The sequence below is a fragment of the Babylonia areolata genome, chromosome 31, assembly GCF_041734735.1.
Source record: "Babylonia areolata isolate BAREFJ2019XMU chromosome 31, ASM4173473v1, whole genome shotgun sequence".
Lineage (NCBI taxonomy): Eukaryota > Metazoa > Mollusca > Gastropoda > Neogastropoda > Buccinidae > Babylonia > Babylonia areolata.
This window is the reverse complement of record NC_134906.1, coordinates 29,736,446-29,756,980: the sequence shown is the minus strand read 5'-3', so window position 1 is coordinate 29,756,980 and position 20,535 is coordinate 29,736,446. Positions and strand designations below refer to the sequence as shown.

The window sequence follows — 20,535 nt, the reverse complement described above, 5'->3', positions numbered from 1 at the left end:
CACGGAGTGAATGCACCAATCAGCACTGAGCAGTTGAGGTCACGTGTTTCCGGTGGCAGGTCCCAGACCCCCCGACGTGGACCTCTCCGGGCTGACCACAGTCTGCACACACCCCGCTCCGCCACTGACAGGTGTGTGTGTGTGTGTGTGTGTGTGTGTGTGTGTGTGTGTGACAGAGAGAGAGAGAGAGAGAGAGAGTGTGTGTGTGTGCGAGACAGAGAGAGAGAGAGAGAGAGAGTGTGTGTGTGTGTGTGTGTGCGTGTGTGTGACAGTGAGAGAGAGAGAGAGAGAGTGTGTGTGTGTGTGACAAAGAGAGAGAGAGAGAGAGAGTGTGTGTGTGTGTGTGCGTGTGTGTGACAGACAGACACAGAGAGAGAGAGAGAGAGAGAGAGTGTGTGTGACAAAGAGAGAGAGAGAGTGACACAGAGAGAGAGAGAGAGAGAGAGTGTGTGTGTGAGAGAGAGAGTGTGTGTGTGTATGTGTGTGTGTGACAGAGAGAGAGAATGTCTGTGTGTGTGTGTGTGTGAGAGAGAGAGAGAGAGAGAAAGAGAGAGAGAAAGTGTGTGTGTGTGTGATAAAGAGAGAGTGTGTGAGTGTGAGAGAGAGAGACAAAAAGAGAGAGAGAATGTGTGTGAGAGAGAGAGTGTGTGTGTGTGTGACAAAGAGAGAGAGAGTGTATGTGTGTGTGTGTGACAGAGAGAGAGAGAGAGAGAGAGAGAGAGAGAGTGTGTGTGTGCATGTGTGTGTGTGTGTGTGTGTGTGTGTGTGTGTGTGTGTGTGTGTGTGTGTGAAAGATGGGGTGGGGTCATACATAATGAAGAAAAGGAGTTCTGCTTGTGAAATAAGAAGGCGTAGAAGAGGAATGAGAAGGAAAAAAAAAGGGGGATAAAAGGTGATAGAACAAGGAGTCGAGAAGATGGTGATGGTGATGATGATGATGATGATGATGATGATGATGATGAAGAAGAAGAAGGAGTTGGAGAAGATGGTGATGATGATGATGATGATGATGATGATGATGATGATGAAGGAGAAGAAGAAGGAGTTGGAGAAGAAGAAGAAGAAGAAGAAGAAGAAGAAGAAGAAGAAGAAGAAGAAGAAGAAGAAGAAGAAGAAGAAGATGATGATGATGATGATGAAGGAGAAGAAGAAGAAGGAGTTGGAGAAGATGGTGATGATGATGATGATGAAGACGAAGAAGAAGAAGAAGAAGAAGACGAAGACGAAGAAGAAGAAGATATGACAAAACTGGCAAACCCAGTCAGGATGGTAAGAAGTGTAAGTTGTGATGGTTGTGCACAGCCAGAGACTTGGGGATTGGACAGCTGTATCAATGCTTTGCTACCACTTTGATGATAAACAACCTTGTCTGAAAAACAAAGTTCGGAAAAAAAAGATACATATATTATAGTCAGTCGTGTCCGACTATGACCATCAGAACAGCAGAGGAGGTAACTGCTGTCCCGACTATCTGGGCTGGAATTTGATTGTAGCGGAGAGTGTCTTGCCCAAGTTACATGCTCACCGTCTCGACAAAGAGGGATTTAGGACAATCGGCGCTGGCATGGTTCCCAAAGGCTAGCTAGGCCCCCAGGGCTGCAGCACTAAGATATACATGCCATGTAAATATCTGATGCTTCAAAACAATTTTAAAAGTCATAGGAATCTCTTATAACCTTATATTTTGTTTCCTTATCAGAGAGATAGAAGACATCAACAGAAGTGCAGCAGAGGAGGCGACCCGAAGATTCCTCGCACGTGCAACACGCCGACCGCTGTCCGCCCAGCTGATCCCAACCTATTTCTCGGACCTGACGGACGACACTGACCCCAGGTCCCAGGGAACAGGAAGCCCCGGTGACCCGCCGTCCCCCTTCACACAGCCACGCGCGGGAAGCGGCCGGAGGAAGAGGGTGTACCGCATCAAGCGTCCCCGGAGTGCCCCAGTCTACGGGAGGATCAGCCCTGTGTCTGGCGGTGATGGGGGAGGGCCTGCCCCTACACCCCCTGGTGATTCTTCCTCCCGGGGCGGAAAACCTGGAGTCGTTGGTTCACGGTGTGTGGGAACGTCACCGATAGAGAGCAGAACGTCAGAAATAGACAGCAGAACGCCTCCAGTAGACAGAAGAACGTCTGTTGTGGACAGTAGAACGTCACCAGAAGACAGCATAATTTCACCAGTAGACAGCAGAACGTCAGTGGTAGACAATAGGACGTCAGTTGTAGACTGCAGAACATCACTAGTAGACAGTAGAACGTCACCAGTAGACAGTAGAACGTCACCGGTAGACAGCAGAACGTCACCAGTAGACAGCAGAACGTCACCAGCAGACAGCAGAACGTCACCAGTAGACAGCATTCCTGGTGTTCCGAGGACAGACAGTGCCGAGTCTTCCTTACCAGCACGTACATCAGCACAGACCACAGTACAAGAAGAAAACGCCCCGAGTTCCATTGAACAAACTGATGCTCAAAGAACTAGTGGTTCACGTGCAATAGAAGGCGAAAATAGCACACACAGTGACAGGACTTGTGTGTCTGGGCAAGTTTCCCCGGTTCTCTTCATCGAGAGCCAAAGTGATCCGAGCGGACGTGGGGGACAGTGTGTGCGTGTCCCTCCCATCTCTGCACAGTGTCTCAGCAAAGCGGTCAGTGATGATAGTGAGGCTGTGAACAAAACAGATTATCTTCCCTGTGACCATCCTGAAGACTCTGAGTCAAAGATTCAGCCCCAGTTTTACCAAGAACAGCCCCATTCCAGCACAGCGAAGGATACCTTGAACAGGGGTGTTTCTCCTGTCAACTGTCCTCCACATCTTGACACAGAACTACTTCCTTCAACGTGTGGTGGTAGTGTTGTAACGGGAAACACCGTTTCGGTACCTGCCAGACTCCCCACTGTCCAAAAACCTCCCAGGCAATCCAAAAGAAAGACACAGCTTTCCAGGGAGCAGAGTGTTGAGGAAGATTCAACATCAGTTTTTGGAAAGACAGACTCATCCCAGCCGACTTCCTGTCATGATGGACTACACAGTGCTTGTCTTCCACATCGTCAGTCCTTAGATTCTCCACACTGTTACACAGTAGAGTGCCTTTCAGAAGGTGCAGCAGATGAAAGTACCAGTAAACGCGAACCAGAACGAAGAGTTGATGACAGAAATCATGACGAGTGTGTGTTGAATTCAGTACCAGCATCAGTATCTGTACCTTGCGATGAAGACACTCACTTCAAAACCGCAGATGCACTTCAGATCTTCCATCCACTGAGTACCCGTTTCTCCAGTGAACCTGATCTTCCTAAACAGCGTGTGATTGATCCTTCATGTGGAGAACACTCATTAGCTCAACAACCTCGTCCTCAACCTCATCGCTGGTCCCAGAATCCAGAGACTTTGTCGTCTCCAAGGGGAGATTCAGGGCTGTCTTCCGAGCTGACCTGGAGCCGTGTGGACTATGGCTCTGTGGACAGTTTGCTGCTAGGGCTGGACACTGACACCAATCCCCGAGCAAAGAAGAGCAAGAGCAAAAAGAGTTTCTTCAAAAGCTGGTTCTCCGCCAAGAAAGGGAAATACATTCCAGGCAACGAACCAGTGCCGCTTATACAGACTCCACTCGAGGTCCCGAGATATACTCGTAGTTCTAAGAGTTTGCAGTGTACGGATCCTAAAACTTCAGCGAATTCAAAAGATAAGAAATCTAAAGTGTGGAGAGAAGTCAGTAATCAGACCTCTGTCAACACAAACAACAATTACCCGAAAGGAGACTGTGCATTGGATCTGACGTCTGTGTGCGGTGTTACAGACACACTGGACAGAATGGAAAAGTCACCAACACAAAAAGTCCACAGTGACAGCGCATCCACTGACAAACATCAGAACACTAACATGCTTTCCTCTGCGCCACACAATGTCAGAAACCATCCTGCAACGACAGAAAGTGGTCCACAATCCCAACGCTCTGTTGACAGCACGTCGCCTGAAGAGTCCAGATCAAGCGGTGCCGGTGGGACGGTGTTTTCCCTGCTCTCCAGCGAGGTGCTCAAGGGGGGCGCCACTGGAGCCTATGAAAACACCACGGTCAAATTCAACACGAACGTGACGCGGCACGAGGTGATCACAATCAAAGGCTCCGCCCACAATGCCACTGACAGATCCATCATGCTCAACGACAGCGGCTTTCCCCAGGACCTGGCCAGCACGTTCAAGGCCAAGCCCGTGATGGTCAGGGAGCGTAAAGTCAGCTCCGGCAGTTCCCAGGATCTGGCGACCTTGACGACCTTCACGGGACGGGACGCTGACCCTTCACTTGGCATGGCGGAGCTGGATCCTCAAGGGATGGCGAACCTTTCCTTCAGACACGGAGCTGAAGACCAAGAATTGCTCTCAACAGCCTCCAAAATTGCGCAGTCACAGAGATCAGATGGAGTGCTTGAGGACCCAGCTGATGATGACCACGAGCTGGTTGTTATCAGAGAGTACGTCTTTGCTGCAAGGAAAACTTCAACGGACAGAGAGTTTCCCATAGGGACCACACCTTCAGAGGAAGCAAAGACGTTACCTCCCAGCATCGCTTCTGCCTCCAGTGGCAGTGTGGGGAGTGTCCTGTCCGCCATGTCACCAGTCAGAGAACACGACTCAGGTTTGGACTCACCGCCTTCTCTGCAGGAATCCCTCCCCCCACCCGTGAAACCGAAACGGAGTGGACGAGCTTCGAAAGAACTGCATGATGATGAGACACAAACACCAGGAACAGACCATCCAGAGAACAATAAGATGACGGAAAAGTCGCCACTTTCCACAGAAAAAGTTCTTCCCCAGCCAGCTGCTGTGAAGGGAACGTTTGGAAAATCTGAAGGCAGCTCTCAAGACCCGGTTCCCAAAACCTTCGTGAGCACATTCTTTGCTCACCAGCAGAACCAGCATCCTGACACTGTGGGTGGTTTCAGTGATGCCTTCCCAGAAAATGGCGCCACACACAAGGGAGACAATAAGTCACCCTCCTCATCTCTTGTCCCAGCAGAGAAAATGCCAAAAACCTTGCTGGCAGCTGAAGGTAACCCTGTGGACCTTTACGCCATTCCAGACAAAACGCAGAAAAAGGTAGCCAAGGAAAACAAAGGAAATTCTGGCAGCAAAGTTGCTCAGCCACCCACAAAGCATGGCCCTACAGAGGACAAAAACATTTCGCCTACATCACGTGCAAAAGATGTCGCTCAGAAAACGGCCATGATTATTGAAAGGAGCGTGCAGCCTAGCCAAGTTTCAACATTGCAGTCTTCAGTACCTCCCCAACGAGAAAAGGCTGTGGCATCACTTGAAAGTCCAGTTCATAGCAAACAAGTCAAAGAAGAAGTAGACTTGACACAAACCGAACAAGACAACCCGCAGTTTTCCGACAGACTTAGTCGCTACAGGGACAGTCTGACAGACGAGGCGTACAACAAGCCATGGGACAACGACTTCTCCAGCATAGAAGAAAACCTCAGAAGCAAGATCACCTTGACCTTTCCCTCTGCCCGAGAGAAAGACGAAGAGGAACAGACAGATCCACAGGGAGAAACCAACACAACCAGACAAGACTCTCTGCCACCTGCAGGGAAGCGTTCAGTTGGAAAGTCTGACAATAAAGACAGTGGCCCTGGACAGGAAAAGTTACCTGCTAATGGAGGCACTTCAGTCAAGGACTCTGCGGAAAATTCCACACATTCTAAACCAGTGCAGCAGTCTGTGGAATCTTTGGGTGTGAAACACAAGGACGGAACTGACAGCACACAAAACACGGAAGCCGTGGTGGTTCCCACCGCTGCCGCCAGAAGACTGACCCCTGCAACCACTCCAAGGAAAACCTCAGCGCAGTTTGAACGGCCACTGCTTCCTCAGCCACCGCCACCACCCATCGCTAGGACTTCTGGAGAAGATCTTAAACCTGCACACGCTGAGAAGCTTCACAAGTCAAGCACTGAAGAGAAAGGAAGCCCTCTGAATCACCGTAAGCTAAAGGAGAAGTTCAAAAAGGTGTTCTCTCATTCCTCAGAGGACAAGAAGACGGCCAAAGCTGACCACAAGAAAAGCACACCCCTGATGAAAAAGAAAGAAACTGTGTCCCCCAAACCAGAGGACGACAAGGCGTCTGATGGCGAGCATCAGAAAGAAACAGACAACACATCCACTCAACCTGACGACACGGAAATGAAGCCTTCTGATGGCGACGAAGCCCAGATGACTGCAGATCACCACAACACACTCCACCCAGACAACCCAGAACACGACTACATGTCCCCAAAGAGTCTGACCTTTGAACCAGACACAGCAGAAGACAGCAACGACCCAGGACCCCAGGATGATGCTGATGAATACACAAGCGTGGGACACGAAGTGAAACTGCCCTTCCCCCCAAAAGAAGCCAAAAAGTTGATGAAAGCAGAGAAGAAGAACACTGCCAAACCTCCGCCAGAGGAGGGCAAGGATTCACCCACGGTGGAAGACTCCAAGGTGGGATCCCCAAGAGCGCCCAACAGAGCCCTGAAGTGGATCAGGAAGAAGCTGGCTACAAAAGGAAAGAAAACTCCCCACAGCAAGAAGTACACCATCAGTGGCCCCGACGAAGTGGATGCAGACGAGGAGGACGTCTCCAGCAAGGAGACCAAGTGCCCCAGGCCTTCAGACACAAACTCACCCAGTGAGGACTCCTACAACAGCAATGAGGACTCCCACGACAGCAGTGAGAGCCCCAGCGACAGTGACCAAGATGAAGGAAAAAGGATGAAATCGCCAAGGAAGGTACCATTCTGGAGTGGCAAAAAAGACAAAAAGAAGAAAAAGAAGAAAGCGACGCACCTAGATTCAGACTCGGACAGCTCCACAGAGGAGTCGAAATCCACGCTCTTCTCCTGGTCCCTGGGCCGCAAAAAGACGGCTGACTCTTCGGATCATGAAGACAACTTACCTGCCAGTTACAAAAGGTCCGCTGACTGGACACCCGAGGACGAGTCCACAGGAGTGTCTGGAACGTTCAGAAAGATCTCAGATGACGCGCCTCAAAACCAGGACCAGACCCATGAGAAGCCAAGTGCACGTGATACTAAAGATCAGCAGCTGGACCCAGACAAGAAAAGAGGAGTGAAAATAACAGCGTCTGAGGCATCAACAAACAGCAAGGTAGCGCCAGATGACGAATCGAGTTCCAGCTCCTCTTCCAATTCTGAGAACGCGGCCAAGGATTCCTCCCAGCAACCAGGGAGTGAATCCTACAGGGATGTGAACAGCGAGCCAGCGACAAAGAAGGAAAACCAAAAGTTGAAACCCCCATACAATAAAATGTTCTCCTTGGATGAATCGGATGAACCTCGACGTAAAGACACGGACGGCGGGGATCACGCGAAGCTGAGAGAAGGCGCAAAAAAGGAAAAAGTTCCCGAGAAAACCCGGAAGCAAGCCAAAGGTTCCGGCTACGTCCTTGCCAGACCACTGTTTCTGGAGGACGGGGACACGCCCTCTGCTGACGTAGAGGACACCGGAAGTCAAACGGAAGGAACAGAACCGAAACACGGGAAGGGCAGAAGTGACGACGTGATCAGCGAAGACAGCATTGTGCCCACCAAGGCAGCACGTCCAGTGCACCAAGCCCTCAAGGCGCTGGACAGTCTGACAAAACAGGAGCCGCTCAAGACTGGCCAGGACTCAAAACCGTCACCCAGCCCTGCGCCAGACGCAAAACAGAAGCGTGTCACATTTGCCAAGCCCTCGCCAAAACCCAAACCCAAACAGGTGAAGAAAGAAGTGGAAGACAACCGTGCAGTGGAAGAGGAGGAAATCGTTGCCAGCAAAGCGGAGGATGCCTTCAGAAGACACACTCCAAGTTCTGGAAGCACACCAGAGATCACAGCCAGGAAGGGAGACGCGGATAAAACCGATGACCAGGTCGACGTGTCACTGGATGTTGACATCACTCACCCATCACCCCTGCCGGATATTGACCAGCACGTGCTGCCGGACAATGCTCAAAACACCAGCGTTCAGTCCTCTGCCAGCACCGAAGACTCGCCGCGATCCAACGCTGACAGTGATAACTGTGAAGGACGTACCTACCTGGACAAGCCTGGCTTTCTGGACGTCGCTAAAGCAAGCTGGAACCTCCAGGGCAGCAAACCGCTAGGCACTGCACGTGCAAAGTCAGATCCCTCTGGGAGAGACATTGAATTGGGAAAGCACACTGTGACCGATCCTGGTGTTTCTGCTGCAAGGAAAAAGGCTGATGCTGAAGCACATGCTTCTGTCACACCGGGTGGTCAGGAAGACAGCAGTTCTGGCTTCACAGCCACTGCAGAGAAGGCAGAGAAAGCAAGCAGCATGGTGACCAAACCTCTGGCACAGACTGTAAGTGATGATCCGTTTTTAAAGTCATCTCCCAACACCAGCAGGAGAAAGACCAGAGCTGTCACCCCATCAGAACTCAAGTCAGCCAAACTACAGGAAGCCTCTCTGTCAGCTGAACAACTGAAGTCCGGTGGGGAAACCCCGTCTAAAACAGCTGACCAAAACGAGTCTCCAATTGACTGGCTAGATTCCGCCAGCTACACCACGAGCCCTAACATCCACAGGCCACGTCCCGAGAAACCAAGTGTACCACCCAAAGTATTCGCCAAGCCCAAAATATTCAAATCTAAAGGCGAGATGGAGTCCCGCGCAACCAAACCGAAACAAGAAGGTTCAGCGCAAGAGAGTGTTCCAGAGGAAGACACACTTCTCCCATCTGAATCACCCAGAGTTCAGGCAGAAGTGAGACCTGGTGTCAGTGTAACACCAACAGTGCACATGGCTCAGAAGGATGACAGACACATCACCAAACCAGCTGTGGAAGCGAAGCCCACCCCGCCCCCTGTGGGATCCAAACCCACCCCTCCCGGTAAACCGAACAAATCGATAAAATTCAAATCTCCTGGTACCGCCAGCGAAGTCCGGCTGACGTCACCTGACAACCAAAGTCCAGAACCCAAACCCAGAAAATTCCTGAAAGACATGACTAAACACGACGCTGCTCAAGACAAACAACCCAAAGCGGACTCTTTCTCTGAACAGCAAGCCAAGCAGACGCCACAGCATAGCACCAGTCAAAGGGAGGCAACACCTTTGCTGTCATCTGACGACTCTCAGGAAGGACGCTTCACTGACCCGTCGACAAGCAGCTGGGGAGAGGACTCAGTGACGTCAGAGGGACCTCAGGTCGGGGACTTCACCCTGGCTCTGAAGCCACGTGCTGGGGGAGGTGAGGGGACTGGTCGTTCAACAGGGAAGCGGGGAGAAACCACAAACTCATCAACAGATTCCCAAGTCGGGAACTTCACTCTGGGTCTGAAGCCACGTGCTGGGGAAGGTGCGGGGACAGATCCCCAAGTCGGGGACTTCACTCTGGGTCTGGAACCACGCACGGGGGAGTCTGAGAGTGAGGCAGTCCCTTCCCACAGCGAGGCGAACCAAAGCACAGATGACACGACCTTGACCGCTACCTTTGGTCAGAATCAGAGGTCCTTGAACTCAACGGAGAGCGGCAGTGAGTTTACCGACGTGACACAGTTGATGGAGAGCCAGACAAACTCCAGACTGACACCGTTGTCACAGTCCACCCCGCTGACCTTGGGACCCGTGACGTCAGCATCCACCTCTGTGGACGTCACTGTGAGTTCCGTGTCTACCATTTCAGAGGCAGCGTCTGTCTCTGACACCAGTCCAGAACGTTGCGAGTCCACCATATCAGATGCGGGGCCTGTCTCCGACACGGGTCTAAACCGTCGCGAGTCAGACATATACGAGCCCATCTTCTTTGATGACCCCAGGACCTCCAGGCCGACAGAGGCGCCACCTGTCCGTCCGGAGAAGGTCGGGAAACGGAACACTCTGGTCCCCAGGATCGTGTCCTCGGACTACGACGACGACCCCGACAGCACGTACGACGTGCCCCGCACACACCAGACCTTCGCCTTCCCCAGAGAGAGCAGCCTGCCCGTAGTGTCCATAGTGGACAAGAGAAGCTCCAAGACCTCCCTGAAGAGCATCAGGTCCCTGGAGCCAGAGGACTCCATCGCTCCCTACGCCACCTGCCACAGGGGCTCCCGCTTCATGTCGGAGACCTCGGACTGTGAGGACGACCACAACCCCTACGTGAACGAGGACGAAGACCTCCACAGCCTCTCCAGCAGTCGGTCACAGTCCACAGAGAGACCGGACGAGAGTCGACTCACTGAAGAAGTCGTGCATGGCAGTTTCAAAGAGTTGTTTCCAGAAGCCTCCACAGACGGTGCTGCACCAGGCAATGCTTCTGCTTCTGAAGAACCCAGACCCGACGACACAGACCAGGGGGAGAGTGGGGTGCCTGACACCCCTGATCAAGCAAAACATGACAAAATGTTCAGCATCGGTTTATCAAGTTCTGACACCAGTTCATCAACTTCATCTGACGAGGAAGGAACAGCTTCTTCGAAACCAAAGAAGAGAAAAGCGAAAAACAAACCAAAGAAAACGACCACCGATACTGTGACGGTCGATACAAAAACAGCCCAAACCCAGGACGACGAGGACCAGTACCTGAAGAGCCCAGAATACAAACACTCTGTGGATGAGATCAACAAGCTTTACGCAGCCCTGGAGAAAGAGGAACGAGAAATGGAAAAACAGTCAGCTTCCAGAAAGCCTCAGAGCTCGGATCATTCTACAAAACCGCCAACACACAGGCTGCTGAGCTTTGAAGAACAGAGAGCAGAGCTGAAACCACTGAAGCCCAAACTGGAAGACCCTCCAGCCGAGCTGACGTTGACCGCAGAGAAACACAAAGCACCTCAAACACAACCAAACGTTCACAAAAAGACCAAGGACGAAACAAGCGACACAACAGATCCCAACCCTGTCCGGAAAAACAGCTCTGCTTCCACAGAACTCCCGGCGATGTCTGCACAGATCCCCAGCAAGGACTCCCCGCAAGGCTCCCCGAGTCTTCCAAAAGGTTCCAAGAATAAAGCGCAGAAGTCGGAACCAGAGAGAGCACATATGGATGACCGTGAACTCCGCGAAGACGCCAGGGGAAGTTCGTCTCCCAAAATGTCCGCCTTCCATCGATTGGCTGAAATCTTCAAGCCAGGGGTCAAGAGGACACATTCCAAGGACAAGGAGGATGGCAAGGTCAAGGTCACTCCAGAGGAGCCAGGGAAGGGGAAGGAGGGTGCGGACGAGGAAGGGGGGCGTGGTCACGGAACATCACCGGATGATAAGGATGGTGAGTATCTCTCTTTGTGTGTGTGTGTGTGTGCGTGTGTGTGTGTGCGTGTGTGTGTGTGTGTGTGTGTGTGTGTGTGTGTGTGTGTGTGTGTGTGTGTGTGTGTGTGCGCGTTCGCACACATTAAGTACGATACTTTTTGTGTTTAATCGCAGAATCTTCTCTTCCTCCTCTTCTGTGTCCTCTTTTTCTTTCTTGCCTTTGTTTCGACTACATTCATATACATATGTATTTATATATGCACATATATATGTATGTATACATGCGATTCAACAGATGGAAAACAAAAACAAAAACAAAAACAACAAAACAAAACGTCTATGTTTACTTTGCATTTGTTTGTGCCTTGCACACTATGGATGTAGAAGCTAAATACAGTATCATTATCGTGGTTTCGTTTCTACCGTGCAGTACAATTTAAGATCACCGTGACACAGCGCTTAAAGACTGTACACGCACACACACACACACACACACACACACACACACACACACACACACACACACACACACACACACACGTCTCTATCCCGCACACCCTTTCCTAATCACCACGCACACATCAGTTATCATGTAAAAAGAGAAAAAAGACATCGACATCATCATCATCATATTTTATCTCTTCCTTTACAGACTTCTCCACCTTCCAACTGGAGCTGCCAGGCTCCTCCACCCTGGAGGCAGAAGTCATGCAGCACCATCCTCCCATGTACGCCCAGGTTCTGAAGACAGGTGCTCCCACAAAAGAGGATACCACCAGACCAACCACTACCACCACCTCCACCTCCGAGCCGTCACCTCCCGTGGCGGGATCCCCATCCACGGCCAAGAAGACCTCCACCCTCAGCTCTTTCTTCATTACCAAGGGGAGGCCACTGGAGCATCCGGGACACAGCACTGACACGGAAGTTGAAGGGAAAGAAGCTTCACACCCCCAGAATGACGTGAGCAGCCCCCAAACAACACGCGCCGCCAAGACTGCCGTGAATAAAACGTCATCTGGTGCGGGAGCATTTCCAACCGAACCCCTTCTTAGGAGCACAGCCCAGCAAGACAAAGACAAAGACACGCCTGATTCAAACAAAGACGGTCCAGCCACAGAAAGTACTGTTTCCACTCCTGCAGAAACTACCGACACCATGTCCGCAGAAAATGCTCCCAGTCTGAAATCTTCTCCTGAAGCTTCACCTCCAAAAGCTGACCAACACGAAACACCGATAAAGTCGGGTGTACCCTCGCCTGGGGCAGCTGACCCACCCGGCACTCCGGAGGTTTCAGAACCACCGGGAACCAAACCCAAGCCCCAGCCCAAGCCACGCGATCTGACCAGGACATACTCGGACGTGGACAGGAAGTCAGGGGCGTCGGTCAGGTCCGAAACCGGAATTTCCGAGCAGTCGGGGCAGCCGGAAGTGGAGGGTCAACCGGAAGTGAAGAGTCAACCGGAAGTCGAGGGTCAACCGGAAGTGCCCAATAGACACTCTTCTCTGCTGTCCCCAGACTCCTTCCTCCCATCTCCTGCCAAAGACTTGCCGGACTCCCCGCACGGCCACAAGCACAGGACGAGGGTCCATGGGGCCGCAGCTCTGAGTGAGAGCGAGTGGAGCGAGGAAGAGGATACCGAGGAGGAGGAGGAGGGGCAGGAAGGTGGCGACAGTCCCCCTGTTCCTGAGAGGAAGTACCGAGAGGCGTGAGTCTGGATCTTTGTGTTTTGTTGTTGTTCTTCTTCTTTCATCGTCGTAGTCGTCGTTGTTCTATTGATGTGTGTGTGTGTGTGTGTGTGTGTGTGTGTGTGTGTGTGTGTGTGTGTGTGTGTGACATTCATGTACAGAGAAGATTATAAAAGCTGAAGTTCTCTTCTTGTCTAACACGGGTAGTTGTTTGTTTCGGTCTGTTGTTCTTTTGACTACCTGCATACCTACCACTTACTTGCCTAATGTCTGTCTATCTACCTGGCTACATATTACCTACCTACTAAACTTCCCAACTGACTGCCTAGCTAAATGACTGACAGACTGACATGTCCACCACCGTCCCTGACCAAACCGAAGCAGGTGATAAAAACCGAAAGCTAGCTCTTTTCTTTTGGCCCAGCACAGGGTTCTGATTCTCTTATCATTGAGTAACCAACAAGCAAACCAAGAAACGTGGAGAATAGGTAGTATATGCAGCATTGACCTGAAGTTGTGTGCCTTTCGTGTGAAGATACTCACCCCTCTTTATTGTTTGTCAACTAACTGCAGAAACGGTACTGTAAACAGCTTTGACTTCAAGCTGTGTACCTTTGAGTATGAAGAGAGTCATCACTCTTCATTGTTTGTCAACTAACTGCAGAAACGGTACTGTAAACAGCTTTGACTTCAAGTTGTGTACCTTTGAGTATGAAGAGAGTCATCACTCTTCATTGTTTGTCAACTAACTGCAGAAACGGTACTGTAAACAGCTTTGACTTCAAGTTGTGTACCTTTGAGTATGAAGAGAGTCATCACTCTTCATTGTTTGTCAACTAACTGCAGAAACGGTACTGTAAACAGCTTTGACTTCAAGTTGTGTACCTTTGAGTATGAAGAGAGTCATCACTCTTCATTGTTTGTCAACTAACTGCAGAAACGGTACTGTAAACAGCTTTGACTTCAAGCTGTGTACCTTTGAGTATGAAGAGAGTCATCACTCTTCATTGTTTGTCAACTAGCTGCAGAAACGGTACTGTAAACAGCTTTGACTTCAAGTTGTGTACCTTTGAGTATGAAGAGAGTCATCACTCTTCATTGTTTGTCAACTAACTGCAGAAACGGTACTGTAAACAGCTTTGACTTCAAGTTGTGTACCTTTGAGTATGAAGAGAGTCATCACTCTTCATTGTTTGTCAACTAACTGCAGAAACGGTACTGTAAACAGCTTTGACTTCAAGCTGTGTACCTTTGAGTATGAAGAGAGTCATCACTCTTCATTGTTTGTCAACTAAGCTGCAGAAACGGTACTGTAAACAGCTTTGACTTCAAGCTGTGTACCTTTGAGTATGAAGAGAGTCATCACTCTTCATTGTTTGTCAACTAACTGCAGAAACGGTACTGTAAACAGCTTTGACTTCAAGTTGTGTACCTTTGAGTAGGAAGAGAGTCATCACTCTTCATTGTTTGTCAACTAACTGCAGAAACGGTACTGTAAACAGCTTTGACTTCAAGCTGTGTACCTTTGAGTATGAAGAGAGTCATCACTCTTCATTGTTTGTCAACTAACCAACCAACCAGCCAACTAACAAACTAACTAGCAAGCTAACTAACTAACCGACTGACTGGCTTACTAACCAAGCAAACAAATAATTAAGCAAGGAAACAAGCAAGCAAGCAAGCAACCAACAAACAAACTATCGAACGAGCTGGCTAGCTAACTAACCAACTAGCTTGCTAACTGACTGACTGACCGACCGACCAACCAACCAATCAACCAACCAACCACACGCACACTCCCCCCCCTACCTTCACTCACTCTTCCACCTCCTGTGTGCCCCCCCCCCCTCCCCCCTCGCCCCCCACAGCCAAGACAGCAAGTACAACGAGTACAGCAACGTCATCCGCGTGGACAGCACCAAGCTCAAGGAGGCTCGCATGCGGAGTCTGTCCCGGACCCTCCTGACAGAAGACCCCCCGGACAAAAAGGACAAAGCGGCCAGCAGGCTTCGCAACGCTCTCAGCTTGGAAGGGGGGCTGGACAAGAAGAGCAAGAAGAGGAAGAAAAGTAAAGGGTCCAAAGAGGAGGGAGGAGGGGGAGAGAGGAAGGCGAAGAAGCCGTTCATTCTGAGGTCCTTCAAGGACCTGTTCGCCAGGAAGAAGAAGGGCAAGGGGAGGGTGGAGGAGGCACGGGGGGAGGAGGAAGGGGAGGCAAACGTGTACGAGGTGGTGGACGACATGGCGCCACAGTCCACATCCAAGTGAGTTTCTCTGTCTGTGTTTGTGTCTGTCTCGTCTCTGCCTCTCTCTCTCTCTCTCTCTCTCTCTCTCTCTCTCTCTCTCTCTCTCTCTCTCTCTATATATATATATATATATATATATATATTTGTGTGTGTCTGTGTGTGTGTGTGTGTGTGTGTGTGTGTGTGTGTGTGTGTGACTGCCTTTGTGTGTGTGTGACTGCCTCTGTGTGTGTGTGTGTGTGTGTGTGTGTGTGTGTGTGTAATTGTTTTTCTGACTCTGTGTGTGTGTGTGTGTGTGTGTGTGTGTGTGTGTGTGTGCGCCTCTCTCTCTGTGTGTGTGTGTGTGTGTGTGTGTGTGTGTGTGTGTGTGTGTGTGTGTGTGTGTGTGTGTGTGACTGCCTCTGTGTGATGTGTGTGTGTGTGTGTGTGTGTGTGTGTTTCTGACTGCCTCTGTGTGTGTGTGTGTGTGTGTGTGTGTGTGTGTGTGTGTGTGTTTCTGACTGCCTCTGTGTGTGTGTGTGTGTGTGTGTGTGTGTGTGTGTGTGTGTGTGTGTTCGTGAATGGATGTGTTGTTTTTGTGCATGCATGCGAGCGTGTGTGGGTGTGTTTATGCTTGTGTGGTATTGCTCTTTTTCTCGTTTTCTCTCTGCTTTATTGGGTGAACATTAGTACGCCAGAGAGAGAGAGAGAGAGAACTCAGAACTCAGAACTCAAAACGTTTTTTTCTATTCAAGGAGTAAGATTTTAGGCATGGCCCATTCTTCCAATCCGTTTTTGCTAATCTGCATCAGTTACGATAGCACATATATATTTAATGGAAAGGGGAGAAAGAAGAACAAACCAAAAAAGTCCTGCGGAAAGAATATATATATATATATATATATATATATATATATATATATATATATATATATATATATATATATATATATATGAATGAATGAATGAATGGTTTATTCATCTATAGGCCATTGTCCCTCATGACAGGGTGACAGAAAAAAACACATTTGCGAAAAAAAGAAAAGAAAAAAAGACAAACATACATTGTCCAGCAATATACACTCAGCTAAGTTGCATACAGTAGATTAATAAAACGTGCATGTTTTACAGCACTCAATAACGTTTCTCCTTCTTCTTTGTCATTATCATCACCTCCATCACCACCACCACCACCACCACCAGTCCACCAAAGTAACAGGACCAGCAGGTTCAGACGGTTGTTTTTCAGGAACCCCACCACCACCACCACCGCCAGCACCACCACCGCCAGCACCACCACCGCCAGCAGCAGCCCCACAAGCACAACCCCTGCCAACAAACACACCTGGCCCAAACACAAGAAACGGAAAAAGTCGGACCGCGGAGAGCGTCCCCCGTCCACCCACCAGCAGCACCCCCCTCTGATCGCAGTGGACTCGTCCCACGCGGACAAGGACATCCGGCCAATCGGACGTCTGCTGCAGCTGAATCCTGACGGGACTCAGCTCCTGGAGCTGATCAGGCCTCCGCACGGGCAGCTCGGGGTGCAGCTGACACAGGGCAACGAGGAGACGCTGCAGGGTGAGGGTGGATGGTGATGTGATGGGGGAGGGGTGGTGGTGGTGGTGGTGATGTTGATGATGGTGATGAAAGGTGAGGGGTGATGGTGATGTGATGGGGGAGGGGTGGTGGTGGTGGTGGTGATGTTGATGATGGTGATGAAAGGTGAGGGATGATGGTCGTATTGGAGATGATGCTGGTTGTGGTGGTGTTGATGGTGATGTTGAAAAAGAAGAAGATGGTGATGGTGATAATGATGATGGTGATTATGATTATGATGATGGAGGTGATGTGGATGGTGATGGTCACAATGATGAAGATAATGATGTTGATGATGATGATAATGATAGTGGTGGTGACAATGATGATGATGCTGGTGATGGTGACACTGATGATCATGATTGTGGCGGTGATGGTGACAATGATGATGGTGATGATGCTGGTGATGGGCATGGTGATGGTGACAATGATGATGATGATAATGATGGTGACAATGATGATGATGATGGTGCTGGTGCTGGTGATGGTGACAATGATGATGATGAAGACGACAATTATGATAATGACAATGATGATGATGATAATGATGATGATGCTGGTGATGGTGACAATGATGATGATGATGATGTTGACGACGACGACAATTATGATAATGACAATGATGATGATGATAATGATGATGATAATGATGATGATGGTGGTGACGGTGACCACCGACCTTCCCACCTCCCACCCACCACCTCACCCATTCACCTCCCTGTCGCTGTGTCCTGCAGGGAAGTTCGTGTCTGGCTTCGTGGACCGGAGCACCCAGAAGCTGCTGTCCGGCATCCTGCACATCGGGGACCAGATCCTCAGGATCAATGATCGATCCATCGACGACTGCCCGCTGATCGAAGTGCACGACATCATCGATTCACAGCAACGGCTCAAGTTCCTCGTCCTCCCCACCGACAGTCACTGAGCCCGGGGACTCAGTGTGACGTCATGGAGTGAGAGGAGGGGAGGGGAGGCATTGGAGGAATGTTTGTGTTTCTGGAAACAGTCACTGAGTCTGGGGACTCAGTGTGAAGTCATGGAGTGGAGGGGAGGCATTGGAGGAATGTTTGTGTTTCTGGAAACAGTCACTGAGCCCGGGGACTCAGTGTGAAGTCATGGAGGGAGGGGAGGCACTGGAGGAATGTTTGTGTTTCTGGAAACAGTCACTGAGTCTGGGGAGTCAGTGTGGAGTCATTGAGGGAGGGGAGGCATTGGAGGAATGTTTGTGTTTCTGGAAACAGTCACTGAGTCTGGGGAGTCAGTGTGGAGTCATTGAGGGAGGGGAGGCATTGGAGGAATGTTTGTGTTTCTGGAAACAGTCACTGAGTCTGGGGAGTCAGTGTGACGTCATGGAGTGGAGAGAGGGGAGGCATTGGAGGAATGTTTGTGTTTCTGGAAACAGTCACTGAGTCTGGGGAGTCAGTGTGACGTCATGGAGTGGAGAGAGGGGAGGCATTGGAGGAATGTTTGTGTTTCTGGAAACAGTCACTGAGTCTGGGAAGTCAGTGTGACGTCATGGAGTGAGGGGAGGGGAGGCACTGGAGGAATGTTTGTGTTTCTGGAAACAGTCACTGAGTCTGGAGAGTCAGTGTGAAGTCATGGAGGGAGGGGAGGGGAGGGGCATTGGAGTAATGTTTGTGTTTCTGGAAACAGTCACTGAATCTAGGAAGTCAGTGTGACGTCATGGAGTGGAGGAGAGGCATTGGAGGAATGTTGGTGTTTCTGGAAACAGTCACTGAGTCTGGGGGGTCAACGAAAAGCTAGGGGTGACAGCAGATGGGAGCAATATTTACCTTTCTGGAGACGGTGAGATGTCAAGGGTTATTGGAGACATTGACCTTTCCAAAGACATTATCTGAGCCTAGGGGGTCAGTGTGAAACCGTGGAGGGGAGGGGGAGAGGGGAGGGGCACTGGAGGAATGTTTGTGTTTCTGGAGTCAGTCACTGACTCTGAGGCGTCAGCGTGAAGCCACGAGGCTGGGGGATTGTGGTGGAGGAAGTTGGAGGACTATTTGCGTTTCTGGATAATTATCATTGTAGGGCGTCAATGGAAAGATATATGTGATTTAAGATGGGTGCAATGTTGGCCTTTTCTGAACACAGACGTCAAAGGGGGTTGGAGACTGGAGGAATATTTGCGTTTCCGATGACACTCTGAGATGATTTTTTGCATTCATGAAGACATTCTCTGAGTCAGTGAAAAGTTGTAATTGAAGATGGGAGCAATATCGGTCTTTCTGGAGACATTTTCTGAGTCTGTGAAAAGTGGTAATTGAAGATGGGAGCAATATCGGTCTTTCTGGAGACATTTTCTGAGTCTGTGGCGTCGAAGAAAAGTGTTGATTAAAGATGGGAGCAATATTGACGTTTGTGGGAAGTCACTGAGTCTGGGACGTCGATGAAAAGTGAGTAGTGACTGGACCCGGGGCGTCGATCTGAAGTCAGGCGAGGGTGTGTAGACATTTGGAGGAATATTTGTGTTTCTGGATATTAAAATAGAATAGAATATGTCTTTATTACCAAGTGTATCGGGGCCACAAGGAATATTGGGGGGGATAATACATAACAAGATACGAACATAAATCGAAAACCATACACAAACACAGATACAGTAGAAATTAGGATACATACAAGTGCATATCAATATAAAAACTTGTGCATATTCATACATGCACGCACTGCACACACACACACACACACACACATGCACGCACGCACGCACACACACAGACACACACAGACACACACACACACACACACACACACACACACACACACACATACACACACGTTTGAACAAAAGTTGCATATTACATGTGGATGGGGCTGATGACTATATATTCAGGTAAATGGTTGTTGGTTGCGCAATTCTATTTATCATACTGGATTTGTTCGAGAGACAGGGCATTGACTGCTTTGGGGAAAATGCTATTTGCGAAGCGATTGGTTTTCGTCTTTATACTTCTGTACCGTCGACCAGAGGGGAGCATCTCCAAAATCCCAAAAGCTGGATGTGGTTCGTCCTGGCTGATTGATTTTGCTTTTTTGAGTAGCCGCTTATAATATATGTCTTCTAGAGAAGGTAGATCAGCCCCGGTAATCTTGGTGGCAGTTTTTACGATTCACTGAGTGTGGTGTGTGAGTGAAAAATTAGGGTGCTTGAAGATGGGTGCAACACGTACCTTCTCTCATGATAGTCAGAAGTAAAGGGGTATTGGAGATAGAGAAATATTTGAAGACATTTTCTGAGAGATATATACGTTTCTAAGTCAGTGAAAAGGGATGGTTGAAAATGGGAGCAACACTGGCTTTTCTGGAAACAGTCACTGAGTCTGTGGCGTCAGTGAAAAATCTGGGTGACTTAAGAAGGGAGCAATGTTGACTTTTTCTGCAGACAGCCAGAAGTGAAGAGGTATCGGTCATCAGGGAAATATTCGCGTTTCTGAAGACATTCTCTGAGTCAGTGAAAAGGAGTGATGAAGATAGGAGCAAGACTGGTCTTTGTGGAGTCAGACAGAAATCAAGGGGAGTTGGAGATTGATGGAATATTTACGTTTCTAAAGACATTCTCTGAGATTTTTTTTTTCGTCCCTGAAGACATTCTCTGAGTCAGACAAAAGTGGTGATTGAAAATGGGAGCAACTTTGGCATTTGTGGAGACAATCACTAATTCTGGGGCACCAATGAAAAGCTAGGGGTGTTTGAAGATGGGTGCAGTATTGACCTTTGTGGAGACATTCAGAAGTCAAAGGTATTGGAGACTAATGGAATATTAGCGT

General features: G+C 49.6%; 1 protein-coding gene across 1 annotated transcript in view; it reads left to right on the top strand.

Moving 5' to 3' along the window:
- LOC143276079 (uncharacterized) overlaps nucleotides 1-17,681 on the top strand; it is a 42,195-nt gene extending 24,514 nt beyond the window's left edge. Inside the window, exons 4-11 of the mRNA XM_076580465.1 lie at nucleotides 1-131; nucleotides 1,700-2,045; nucleotides 3,381-3,579; nucleotides 3,802-11,265; nucleotides 11,899-12,955; nucleotides 14,804-15,196; nucleotides 16,407-16,738; nucleotides 17,494-17,681. The exon at nucleotides 1-131 is cut by the window's left edge and continues 55 nt beyond it. Of these exons, the coding sequence (XP_076436580.1) occupies nucleotides 1-131; nucleotides 1,700-2,045; nucleotides 3,381-3,579; nucleotides 3,802-11,265; nucleotides 11,899-12,955; nucleotides 14,804-15,196; nucleotides 16,407-16,738; nucleotides 17,494-17,681 (10,110 nt within the window). The remainder of the gene's footprint in view (nucleotides 132-1,699; nucleotides 2,046-3,380; nucleotides 3,580-3,801; nucleotides 11,266-11,898; nucleotides 12,956-14,803; nucleotides 15,197-16,406; nucleotides 16,739-17,493) is intronic.
- Nucleotides 17,682-20,535: the final 2,854 nt, after the last annotated feature.